Here is a 13,187-nt window from a genome sequence, read left to right as displayed (position 1 = left end):
TTATCTGATTGAAAGAGCCTGGCACATCAGGAAATGATTGCTGTGCATGGAAACATTTATTGCACTGGAGAAACTGCTCTGGGAAAGCCAGGATGAGCCACAGCTATTGCAGAGATGAAAATAGGGGTGTTATTGTGCATAGAGTAAATATGTGCAGGGCACATCACTGCTGCAGCCTGTGTGTGGATCAGCTGCCAGCATATGCACAGCAACCTGCTCCTTACCTAAGTGCTAACTACTGTAGCTCTTCATCAGAGGCTGTGGAAAGTCAGCTGGTTTCCAGGCAGCCATCAAGAGATACATAAAAATGTCCAGTTGAAACCCAGTCTAGTGGTATCCCTCCTTATCTCATGACCAATGAACAGGGAGGTGTACAGAACTAAGAGGTGGAGGCAGAGATCCAAGGGTTTTGATAGGTATTGTGATCAGAGAAAAGTCATTGCTGTCAGTGAGACTAACAAGGAAAGAGATTTGAAGCTTGTATAGAGCTCTATGACTGGAAGTGATCTATATCAGCTGGAGTACGCAGCTCCTGGTAAGTTTTCTTGTGATTCAGACTCTGCAGGAAACAGGAAAATATTTCCAGAAGGCTTCTGTCTCTGTCTGCACTATGGGTAAATAAAGTAAACTAGAGTGGAGGAAAGTCCAGAGATATTCTTTATTCCTATTCCCCTTCTAGAACTGCATGGTATGCTTTTCTAGCTTTGAAAGTCCCTAATATTTTATTCACAGTTACTATCACAGTTCCCCATAATGACAGCTACTTAATAATGATGGACATGGGAATTCCCTGTGCACACTGTAAATGTACTTTGGGAGAGTTCTTGATGAACACTGCTATGCAGAGTTATTGAGCTGCCACCAGTATGAGAAAAATGCACCTGAAAACTTTTCTTTGTTATTGGAAGTGAATGAAATTGTTGTAAATGTATGAGTGCTTTTATCAATTCTGATGGGCCTGGGGCTTGTTCTGGCAGGTATGCAGTCTTGAAATTCAGTGAATTATTGTGGAGGCAATGCCCTCACTGGAGAAAGTGCCGCTTATTTATTTTTCTCTTTTTTTTATTGTCAGATATCTGTCAATGAGAATATTTTCCTGTCTTTTCTACATGAGTGACTGTGATAGATTGCTTAGAACAGGGTGCAGACCCCAAGACTTCTTTAATATTTTCTTTAATACATTTTTTATATGAGGTTGAGGGTTTTGTCAAAAAATATTAGTAAAAAAGGACATGGAGGTGCTACATTTTCTTGATCAGCTAAAAAACAATCCATGGGATTATTTATAAATTTATAGATTCAGCAGTAATATTTGATTTTGAGTGTGGAAGTTATATAAACAAATCTATATCTATAGCTAGCTAGATATAAACTTAGAGCAGCCTTCCAGTACCTAATGGGAGCCTATAAGAGAGCTGGAGAGAGACTTTTTTACAAGGCCAGGTAGTGACAGGGCAAGGGGGAATGGCTTTAAACTGAAAGATAGTAGGTTTACATTAAGTAATTCTTAGAAATTCTTCACTATGAGGCTGGTGAGGTACTGGGATACTTTGGAGAAGTTGTGCTTGAACTTGTGTGCTCTGTCTGGCCCTGGAGTTTTGGAGGTGTAGTCAGAAATATTTATGAGACAGACATACATGATTTACACCTTAGATCCCAAAGAGACCTGTGATTTCATCCTCTGTGCACAAGTTGAACCTCCTGGTCAGCTGAGGCTCTTCATTAAAGCTTTCCCTTCTTTAGCTCCAGAATGGCTGCAGTGCAGACCCAGCTTACAGAGAGATCCTCCAAAAAATACTGCAGCAGCCAGGGCAAGAGTGGCCTCTTCCTCTCCCTCAGCCCACAGGCTAAAGGCATAGGTCAGCCCAGTCTGGTACTCCAAACAGGCCCTAATGAAAGAAATGGTTTTTCAGCTGCCACTCCAGTGTTAGGGGTAGATCTTATCCTTGTCCTTTAGCATGGTGCACCTGAGTGCCTGCAGGGAATAAAACAGGGCGGGGTTAGCTGTTCTAACTCCTATTCTGCACTGAAGCAGCTCATTAAACACAAGGCCCTTTTCCTCTGGCAGTACCTTATTTTGCCTCTTTGAGCAAGCTTAAGTCAGGCTGTCCTGGAGCATCAGCAGACCAGTGACAAACCTGTGCTCAACTTTGTTGATATCCTTGTCTGCTCTCACTAGCAGGTAGTTCACAACACGTGCAGATGAAGTCGTGTGAAAGGGAATATTTAAAGCTGACTGACACAGGCAAACTTCCAAAACCCAAATATTAATACAAGGTGCTTGAAAACATTTAATTATTTTCCGATTAAATACAACAGGAGCATCATTTGTGGATTTATATCTTTGTCTAACAAGATGAATAATAAATGTTGATGCCTGCCAGTTATCAGAACTGAAAATCTTCAAAGTGTTGTATTATTCTGTGGACTGAATGGATTTTTACACAGCCCTATTTTTGTCCCTCTTTCTTTGAAAAGTCTAGGCAGTATGAAACATATGTGTAGGAGAGGAAAAGACATTCTGAGTCAACAATAGAAGTAAATAATCTTAGTGTTGTAGTTTTTAGCCTCAGAAAGGATGTAGAGTAAGACACATACAGGACAATTAAATTCTTTTCTTAATTATGTCAGAGCATCCAGATGAGCAGGAAATTCAAGGCCTGGAGATTGCAGAATACATTAGTAAACAATGGCATTTCACACTCTTCATAAGGTGGAATGACAAGGTTACATCAAATAAAATGCCAGAACTGGGGGCGGCTACTTAAAACAATGCTAAGACATGTTATTATTGCAAATCAATTAAAAATAAGTGAGAGAAAACTGCCAGCTACAGAAGTTTTATTTCTGTAACACAGAGGCAATACGTAAAAGTCACCAACCTGATGACAAAGAACTGCCAGTAAGACTAGCAGCAAGGATTCAGCTTTTTGATATTAAGGTTCTGAAACAAAGTTAAAATTATTTTGAGTGTTAGAGGCTACAGAGGTAGAAAGACATGCTTCAGTGCTGCAGCATTTGGGATTGTGTGAAGTGGACCTTGAATGTAATGCTGATTTGGTTTACAATCAATTACCTCCTGGTTTAAATTCTTTGCATTGAGAAGGTTGGTTAGCTGTCCCCAAAATGCCAAAGGCCCTGAATTTGTACTCTAATGTGTTATACCCCAATGAATTTTTTTTTTTTTTTTGTTACCTGTCTTACAATTTTTGGCTGCAGTTTTTCATGGCCTGAGACTTTCCTTCATTTGTATAGGAAAGTTGCTCTGCTCAAAGTTCTTCTACTTCATTGTTTGAACAATGATCTTTGATTGCCAGATCTCAGTTTCTGGAATTTGCTTATCTTCGTGTGGTGGGAATGACATACACATTGCTTCAAAAAGTTCTACTGGAGAAGGAGGCAGCTTGAAAGCATCTCAAGGAGTCCTACTCTTGAATAGCAACAACAGTGATAAGAGTCTGAAGAAGTCAAGTGGACTGGAAAGTGAAAATGAGTTATACTTGACAGCAGATGGTATTTTTCCTAGTCAGAATCATTGGAGAACAGGGAACAAGGATAATTGTGTGCTTTTCCATCTTTAGTCAGCTCTGGCTATAACCACAGGGTACTGATATTAACTCTTACAGTTTGGAATAGTTTTATGAACCTGTCAGAATAGTGCATACTATGTTGCTATCAGTAGATAAAAGATTTTCTCTTTGGACTGCGTCAGCAGCTCCTTCCTGGCTTAGATTAACTCCTGCATGAAGTATCTACTCTTTTAGAGAAGATGGGACAAGCATTGTTACTCAGTTATTGGGAAAGAAGTAATGTCATTCAGTAATCCCTGTCATTTGTCTGGGATGTTACTTTGCATGGTTTTGTTTATTTGTGCTGGCTTATTGAACCAGGCAGGTTTTCAGTTATTTGTGTCTGAAATCGGTATCTTCTCCTTGTTCTTATGTTGTTCTTGTCATCTCCTTTTTAAACAGAAGATGGAGGCTCTCAAATCTCCCTGACACATCAAATAGATATGGCTGCTCAGGTGGCTTCTGGGATGGCATACCTTGAATCTCAGAACTATATCCATCGAGATCTGGCAGCCAGGAATGTTCTTGTTGGTGAGCATAATGTTTACAAAGTGGCCGACTTTGGACTTGCAAGAGTTTTTAAGGTAGGTTGTGAAAAGGTTAATTGTCCCTACTTTTAACTCTGGAGAACAAGGTGGAAGAGGCCAACTAAAGAATGAAAGAATGAATTGTAGTCCTGAATTGATGAATTAAGACAAAAGCAAGTCCAGGGAGAAAAGGACCTATAACATGTTCACTTGTATCTTCTACCTGCATTATCCCATGCAAGGTTAGAAGTTGTCCTGTGCCTTTGTGCCAGCCTGAAGAAACCTGGTGTCTGCTTCCCACCCAGCCACCCAGGAAGGATCCTGGCAAGCAATACCCTTTGCTGGACAGCTTTATCCACTATGTTTGCAACAGGGGGAGCAATGATGGAAAGATTATACACCTGGGCCTGTAAGAGAATGCATATAAAAATGTATTGACATATATTCTCTCGTTGTTCACTTCCCCACTGCCTCCATGGTGCTTGTCATTGCAGGTAGTAATCATTAAAGGACCATATTCCTCTCCACAGTTCACAGCAAAGTTCATAAAGTGAGCTCTCAGAACTTTAAATCTGATGCAGTTGCAAATTCTTTGCCACTGCATCTTTTTTTTTTTTTTTTTCTCTAGTCCTTGAAGGCAGAGAATGCCAAGGATCACTGCCCAAAGTATCCCTATGAAAGAGCTGTAGTTTAGAAATGAGATTTCCTACCTCTGAAAATGATTTAATCAGTGTTGGAGAGCTTATTTTGCCATATTTTATGGATTTCAATATGAGATCCATAATTTTTGAGTCTGTGTTTTTTGGGTTTTATTATTTATTTATGTTCTTGCACTGAGAAGGAAAATTAGAGAAAACAGTCTTCTGCTTCTCATTTTAGTTTTCCATTCAAGCATCAGAAATTGAAGTTCATAACAGAATTGGATTTATTACATATTGAAGTATAGAATTATGCCTCAACAAAGGCATCAAGGGAATTTAAAAATTATTTTAATTTAATTTTGATTCTTCTAAATAAGCCTAAGTTCATATTACAAGTTTTTTAACATTAAAAATTATATTTTTAAATGAGCAATGCTCATAATGGCTATGTTTCTTGTTTCTAAAGATTAGTGTTATGGTCAAGAAGCCAACTGTATAAATATAGAGATATAAATCAATAACAATCAATATTTTCAAAACTATTGAGCATTGCAGCTGGGAAAAAACACATTCTGTATTTAAACAATCAAAAAAGCAAAATCTGGTACACGTACATCTGGATTTGCATGTGAAAAACTTGACCAAGGCTTAGGTGTGAGTTGTGTACACTAAATTACGTGTAGGAACTAAAGAGAGAAGAAATGTTCACAAAATTTAGATGTCTGTGTGATAAACCTTTAAGGACATGATTCTACAAATTTGCAGCTCAACAATTTTTTTGTGTCTTTCACTGACACTTCTCATTAATTAGCTGACTGGAAACTAATATGTTAATTTGAATCAGTCAGAGTTTATCCTTTCTTCCCCAAAAACCTGCTTAAGTGACTCTTATCAAAGTCAATGGCCCTTCAACACCACAATAAATCACAGAAGAAAGGTTCTGAAATTCATTGGCTCTTGCTCTTGCCTTCTTTCTTTACTGTAGTCCAGACGTGGAGACATTTGGTCTCTAGGGTTAGCAGGATGCTGCCACTGCCACTCCTGACAGACTTGCGAAATCTTGCATTCTGGGTCCAAAATTCACAGCAGCAAGTCATAATTAATCAGGAGCCACTCCAAAGCTGTGTGCTTGCTTGAAATGATAAATGCTTTAGAAAAGCCTCTGATGAAGCCTCTGCATTTTTCAACTGCAAAGCTGAATCTAATGGCAGACTTCAGAAAATGGGCACTTACATGAAAAACATGAGTTTTGTTAAAAGATAAGATTAAGCACAGATTAAGCTTAGTCAGATGCTTAAGTGCTTTGCTGAAGCACGTCTGAAACCAGGCTTGTTTTGCTTTACCCACGATAGGTAGAAAGTGAGAAAGTATATGAAGCTAGGACAGAAACAAAACTCCCAGTGAAATGGACAGCCCCAGAGGCAATCCGCTACAACAGATTCAGCATTAAATCAGATGTCTGGTCCTTTGGGATACTCCTGTTTGAAATAATCACCTATGGGCAGATGCCTTATCAGGGTAAGTACGTTTACCTAAGGAATGGTGTCTAATTTTTTTCTTGATTTCAGAACGACCCAATAAAGAAAAGTTGAATGCCTATACTATGGGCATGTTAAAGGGTTAAAATTTTAAAGAGAGAAAGAAGGTTGTTCAGATGAGGTCCATTTAGTGGATCAGACCTTCTGGCTTCCCCAGGCCCCCTGGCAGCTTTGCAAAGGCTGTGGTTAGCACACATTCAAGCTTCCTCTTGATGGAGTCAATCTGCACTGCACAGGCACCTAAGCCTGCTGGCTATTTTCCTCCATCATCAGATCAAAGATGCCAATTCTTGGAACATGAAAAAGGGAAGAAATAAAGGAAGGGTTTTTTGTTTCCCCAACCTGCCCTTTTTCCTTTTCTATTTTTTAGTATATCTCATAGAAGACTAGATTATGTGTGAAGCACTGCACAAGCATTTCAGGAAGAAGGTGTCTGAAAAATAAATTAGGTTGCTTTTACCCCCCTCCCTCATATTTGATTGTTGCAGTGAAAAGTCTTCATAAAGAAAAGGATCACAAGAATTAAATAATTAAAACGAAAAATGTCACCAACCTCAAAAGTAGTTATAGTAGTCTGAGAGCAGCTACTATTTCTAGTACTGTGAGAAATGCTCAAGGAACTGTGCCTCCAATAACACAAGATATCAGTGAGATGATTGACTGTGACTCATTTTGTGCTGGTGAGTAGAACACAAGGGAAGAACTAAAGCAAAAAAAAGTTATGCTGTGTCTGTACAGGCCTGAGGGGTAGTGCGTTTCCCATAAACTACATTTCACAGGGTCCCAAACTGATATTTTCTGTAAAAGAAAAAATTGATTTTGCTTTTTGATTTCCACCCTCACCTCCTGCAAAATTGTTCTGAAGAAAAAAAAGCAAAGCAAAATATCCTGAAGTCTTATATAAACTATAGTTGTGTGCATATGGACACACACACATAAATGAATCATTTTAGTATAAAAAATATGTAACACCGTGGCTCTGGATATTGTCTGAAAACCCATTCAGTATTGCCCCTTTGCAAAGGCATAGTTTATCTGTATCTTGAAAGTAGAAAATGTCATTTTACTATTTGCTTACTTGGTATTACTTTCAGGAGTTTGTTCTCAGTAATCAGTTAGAAGAGTTTATGTTGATTTGTGGTGGCAGTGGATAATGTGCAGAGGAAACATCATCAGAGATCTAGGGAAAAGAAGTTAACACAATTCAAGATTTAATTTAAAGAGTAAAAAATTGGAAGAGAACAGGACTATAGTCTTAGTATATAAAGGTATAGCAAAGATAGGGGAATGGTTTCTTCTCCTTAACTGGTGATGATGGAGCAGGGGGGATACCATTGCCCAGCTGCCCTCAAGAAAACAGGGCTGACTTTAGGAAAAAGTTTCTAAATGTGAGGAAAGTTCAGCAGCAGCAGGTCAGGTTTTCTTAGGAGATTTTGTAGTCACTGAGACTAGAGGCATTTAGGAACTATTTAAGCTAAATAGATGTTAGAAAAAATTTGACAAATCCGAATGGTGGAAGAAAATTCTCATATGCAGACAAACCTATTTGTGATGCCTTGCAGCTGGCACAATGAGGGTGAGGTGGCTGGGAAATGTTGGAGGTGATTTTTAATTGCTGGTAAGCAGTAATTGTCCCTGGAATTGTTCAAGGCCAGGCTGGAAGGGCTTTGAGCAACCTGATCTAGCGGAAGGTGTCCCTGCTCATGGCAGGGGTTTTTGAACTTGGTGATCTTTAGGGTCCTTTCCAACCCAAACCATTCTGTGGTGATTCTGTGCTGAAGAGAGAGGAACACACGGCACCCAGAAGCAGATCCTGAGTAGCCTGATGAACTCATTTTGGCTTGCAGGTATGCCAGGACACCAGGTGATCCAGCTGCTGGACAATGGGTACAGACTTCCTCAGCCAGAGACGTGCCCAGCGCCACTCTACAAGATGATGGAGCAGTGCTGGAGTGTGGAGGCCGATGAGCGGCCCACCTTTGAGGACCTCAGCGAGCAGCTGGAGAGCTACTTCAACAGTGAGCTCTATTCCTTTGCCGAGGCTCAGGCCATGGTTCATGAACCCTCAGGATGCTCCTGAAGGACATGTCCTAGCCAATATGGCTAACGGAGGCTGTGGAGTCAACCTAACCCCAGGTGTGGGGTTATTTGGGGGTGCTGAAGAATTCTGGTACACTTCATCCCCTCCCTGATCTTCAAAGACTTAAATTTTTTTGCTTAAATTATTTTGCAAGACAAAGCATCAGGAAGCTGGAGGGTGGGTGTTTCTAAAAAATAGTCTTCTATTTATTTTAAAATGACATGTTGCAAGAACAAACAATTGAAATGAGTAACTATTGTAGCTTTTTGTCATTTCTTTATTGGAATAATTATTTACTGTTAGACTTTTTCATTCCTATCAGTTTGTTTGGGGGAAGGAATGTGATGGCTCTACATAGCAGGATCTGTGCTCCCAGAGTTCTTTCATTGTAAAAAATAATAAAAGTAATCCTGTGACTGTGATGGCTCTGATTTATCAGAATCCAAATTAATTGCCTTGCTTAGAATTGAAGTACATGTGCTTTTGCTATATCTGAAAATAAATAGATATTCATGGGAGAAAGGGAATTATTTTGTTTTGTAGATGCACAGGCTGATCCTTTTATATTTTGTCTACTGTACTCCTTTTACAAGAATAAACAAAATCATTATTTTGAAGAATTATTAGAAGCTGTTTGTTCTTAATATTGTTAAATATCTATGTGTTATTGTCCATCGAACTGTGAGGGTTTATTTTATGGTTCTTAATTTAAGGGATATTGGAGGAAAAGATATTTTAACGTGAACTCAAGACCGTCTCAATGTTTTAGAGTGACAGCCTTTTCAATCCTGCTTCCCCAAATCACAAACCCTCTCCAAAAGGGCAGGTCTAGGTATTTTGCAAAGTAACTCTCAATCCTTTTTTCTGCCTTCTTCAGTTTCAACTTTAATACAGGAGATTTAAGTAATAGATGATTAATTTTATTTTGTTCCATGGAGAAATGGAGCCCAGGTGCTTCTTCTAGGAGTCTATATAGCTAGCTATAGATGTTAATCTTTTTTTGCCCTTTCACTAAATACAATATCAGTTCTGTTAAAATCTGATATCACTGTGACAGTTTTATTTTCTCAGTTGTGAGGCACACAGAACCAAGTTTTAATTATTCACTTATGATTAGTCAGTTAATTATTTAACAACATAATTTAGGAATTAAGAGCTGTATTGTGTTAACATAGTGTGAGGTCAATACAAGTGTGCTGCTATTTTCCTCTAATATCAGAAAGATCCATTACTGGATCTGGGTGACTTTTATTACATCTTTTCCATATGATTATCTTCACTTTATATTTCAAATCTATTCATCTTGTTTGCTTGCCTTGCTTCTAATTTTTAATTTCCTTTACCCCTCCTCTACCTTTACAAGTCAGCACACTGCTCATTTCTTTCATACACACCTCTTAAGTACTCATTATTCAAAATCCCTTTCCTTATTTATCATTTTTCTCCTCTTTCTCACTACAGTGGCTTTCCAGCACTGTGTCTATGTTCAACTTAATTTTCTGTGCGGTGTTTCTCTCTACTAACCGTCTTTATACTAATTAAATTTGTAAAGCATAATACAGCTATAATTAATTAGCTGTCATAGCATCCATGTGATTTTGGAATGTAATCATCCACTCTGAAAGAAGAAGAGGTTGAATGGCTTTGCCTAGCCCATCTGATAAGAATTGGCATGGAAGGACCTGGGAGATTCCAAGGGAAAGTCTCCTGCTGTCCTCTGTCCATGCTTGTTTGAGATTTGTGGTAGCTTCTGGCTCATGGCCTCAACAAGATGTTATTTATGATTATCAAACTTCCATCAATCCATGCATCTCTCATCTAGCTAGGAGCTGTGTTTCACACTGTTACAGTATGAGGTTAACCAATCCCGCAGAATGGGTTGATGTGATAATAGGGATGCTCTTCTGTGGAAAGATCTCTGCATCAAACTTGTGGTCTTCCTGTTAAAGCAGTATTTCTAACATGATTTTTCAGTCTTATGACATTAAGAATGTCACAAATAAAAGCTGAGTTTACCCAATCAAAAAAACCCACAACAAACAAACAAACCCCCAAAAAACAAAAAAAGGCCAAACCAAACAAAAAAACAAAAAAAAAAAAACCTGCTGATGAAAGAGCAGCACATCTGTGTGCATTTCACAGGAGACAAGCGACTAGAAAAAAAAAAAATTGACAGCTGGGAAATAGGAAAGTTTTCAGAATTCCAAATTACACCAGTTTGGTCCAAGCTGTTCTGTGCTGGCCTCTGCCCTTGGGTGGAAGTCAACAGGATATTGCAGAACTCCACTGAAGTGACATCAGTAATTCTGAAGAAATCCCATTTGTACAATGAATATATTCCAAAACCAACATTTATGGAGACTTATTTGTGTCCTTAATTTCTCCTATAGTCAAAGGAGAGAGAGGCTTCTTGAGATGATGAATCAGTGCCCCAAAACTTCATTTCTCCTCTTCAATTCTCATTTCTCCTGGGCTCCATTTCTTCATGGAAGCACCCTTGGCAGAGTTCTCTGTGGTTGCTGCTGTGAAGGAATCTGTCAGAGATGAGACCCTTTGCTGGGAGGGTGTGTAGTAATCCACCCGCTGTAAACTGCAATCAGCTGTTTCAAGCTTCCTCTACCAAGTGTGGCCTCAGAAGCCACCTTAGGCTGAAAGGAGTAGAAGTTGCAAGTGAGCTGCAACCTGCTGAGCTGTGTGAGGAGCAGGCACCTGCATGTGATGGCCTCCAGGTGATGCAGCCTGGCACACTGGGCTGCTGCTGGCAGGCACCTTTCCCTGCTCTTGCGTCCTGCCACCCTATCTCGTCTTTCTCTTTGAGTGCTTGCAAAGAGAAGCTCCTTAATGGAGTTTGGGTCTGCCAGCTGCCTCTCCTATGTGCTGGCTCACTGTGGGAGACCTGCAGTGCTGTCTGAAAAGCAGCAGGTAGGTTCACTTTGGTGTGTCTCATTATAGGCACTACAACAAGTAAATTAATTTTGTGTTCATCTTTGAGGCAGCCTGTGCATGTCTGGCCTCCCCAAAATGGTGAAAAAGTGTGGTGAATCTTTGTCTTCCAAGCCTGAGCTTTGTTTCCACCTCACTGCTATGTGTCCTTGGACCAGTGCACTTTCTTTTCACATAAAATTGAAAAGCAAGGAAAAGCAGGAAAATAGGCTCTTCATTTTTCTCTTGCTCTAATTACACTAAATCTGGTGCCTGGTAGACCTCCTTTGCCACTCTGAACAATCCAGTGGAGGCCAAGCTTGGGAACTGCAGGTGCTGGTCTGAGATCCACTGGTTTCTTTTTCTGGCTTAATCCATGCACTTGCACTCACTCCCTCATTTTGCCTGTCTGGAAACTGTTGCCATGCAAGGGAAATACTGCCACTCTAATATGAGTTCTAATTTTGGATTTTTGTTTTTCCTTGGGCTAACAGGGGAACAAAGGAGACAAAAATCGCTAAATGCAACAGAATCAGTAAAGCTCTGGAAATAAAAAGTAATAGGGGAAATTAATAATTGGTTTTCAGCTCTTTCCATATTTTTGCAATCAAATGGATCCATTATTAAGAAAGACTGGAGGAAGAAGGCAGCAAAGAGTGATAAACCTTCACAGAGTTCAATTTGCTTACAGGCAATGCAACAAGCAAAACTGTACCTTTTCAAGCCCATTTCCATTTTACAATAATTTTATTTATGTGACAGATAACAATTACCGTCAGAAGTCTTTTCTATGACTTGTTTTAAATTAAACCTCAAGGTTATCATTTCCAGTTATAGTGCACAGCAAGATAGGTTTAACAGATCTCATTCTATTCTTGAGGCCTTTTATGTTCAAGGCTCTGCTAGAACTGTCTATTGCACTTGTTTTTACCTGATGGATCATGGAGGGAAAATAATGGATTCAGTTATGAGAAACAGTAATAGATTTTTTTTGAACTGACATAAATTTCTATGTTTAGATAGAATAAAAGGATCAGGAAGAGATAAGTTGAATTTTCTACAATAGACTGGTTCTTGTGAAATTCACTTCACATAAATTGTACTGAGATGTCTTTTATGTAATGTTTTATTTATGTAATTCAGTTATTCTTTGACAACTAAATCATTTTATGTGGTTTTACAAATGATAACTTAGAAATATCCAGCCATAAAGAAAGATCCTCTATTTTTCTTAAAGTCTCCATTCCTCCAAAAGTTATGGAACAATGCAATTAAGAAGTATTAGAGAGTCCCTGATATTTATTTTTTTACTTCTATTGGAGAACTCATTTCACCTAATCTGCACTCAAGAACATATGCAGGGGTATTAAACATGATAGGGTAACAGGGAACCTTCTGTCTCTCATACTGCTTTCTTTTACTGTCCATTGTATGCCATACTTGCTCTCCAAATTACTTGACTATGAGTGGAAATTTTCCTTGTGTATTTTTGTAACTTACAGCAAACAAGGAACTGAACCAGTCGAGTGCATTATTTTGTGGTGGTTCAGACTCAACAAATTATCAGCACAGAGAAATGGAGCACATGACTTATTCAAGTGATTGCTCCTTGTGCTCTCTCTCCCACATGCTTCTGTTTCATGACTTTAAAAATTGCTGTAGCAACACATCCAGCCATTGTGACTGGTCAGCTACTTGTAGTGTATGGGTCTTGAAGCAAATAAGAATGCTGCATATAGGAGCTGCTCCACTGTGCTTGAAGGGGTATAAGTGTCTGGTATATTTTTATGGAAAACTGTGTGGCTTTCATTCTCTTCCAACAAGATCTGGGCCAGCATGTGCCTCAGCCACTGCTGCAAAAGTTTGCTCGGAAGAGCTGTCTATGCTTGAACTAAATACTGAACCGGAGT

The 13,187-nt window shown here is 39.1% G+C and overlaps 1 protein-coding gene across 2 annotated transcripts in view; it reads left to right on the top strand.

Moving 5' to 3' along the window:
* FRK (fyn related Src family tyrosine kinase) overlaps nucleotides 1-8,841 on the top strand; it is a 47,606-nt gene extending 38,765 nt beyond the window's left edge. For both annotated transcript variants that reach the window (XM_068184292.1, XM_068184291.1), the window contains exons 6-8: nucleotides 3,972-4,157; nucleotides 6,094-6,255; nucleotides 8,123-8,841. In XM_068184292.1, the coding sequence (XP_068040393.1) occupies nucleotides 3,972-4,157; nucleotides 6,094-6,255; nucleotides 8,123-8,355 (581 nt within the window). In that variant the 3' untranslated portion in view covers nucleotides 8,356-8,841. The remainder of the gene's footprint in view (nucleotides 1-3,971; nucleotides 4,158-6,093; nucleotides 6,256-8,122) is intronic.
* The last annotated feature ends 4,346 nt before the right edge of the window (nucleotides 8,842-13,187 follow it).

This window comes from Anomalospiza imberbis, chromosome 3 (assembly GCF_031753505.1).
Source record: "Anomalospiza imberbis isolate Cuckoo-Finch-1a 21T00152 chromosome 3, ASM3175350v1, whole genome shotgun sequence".
Taxonomy (NCBI): domain Eukaryota; kingdom Metazoa; phylum Chordata; class Aves; order Passeriformes; family Viduidae; genus Anomalospiza; species Anomalospiza imberbis.
Note: the sequence above shows the minus strand (reverse complement) of the source record. Positions and strands in the feature narration are given on the sequence as shown.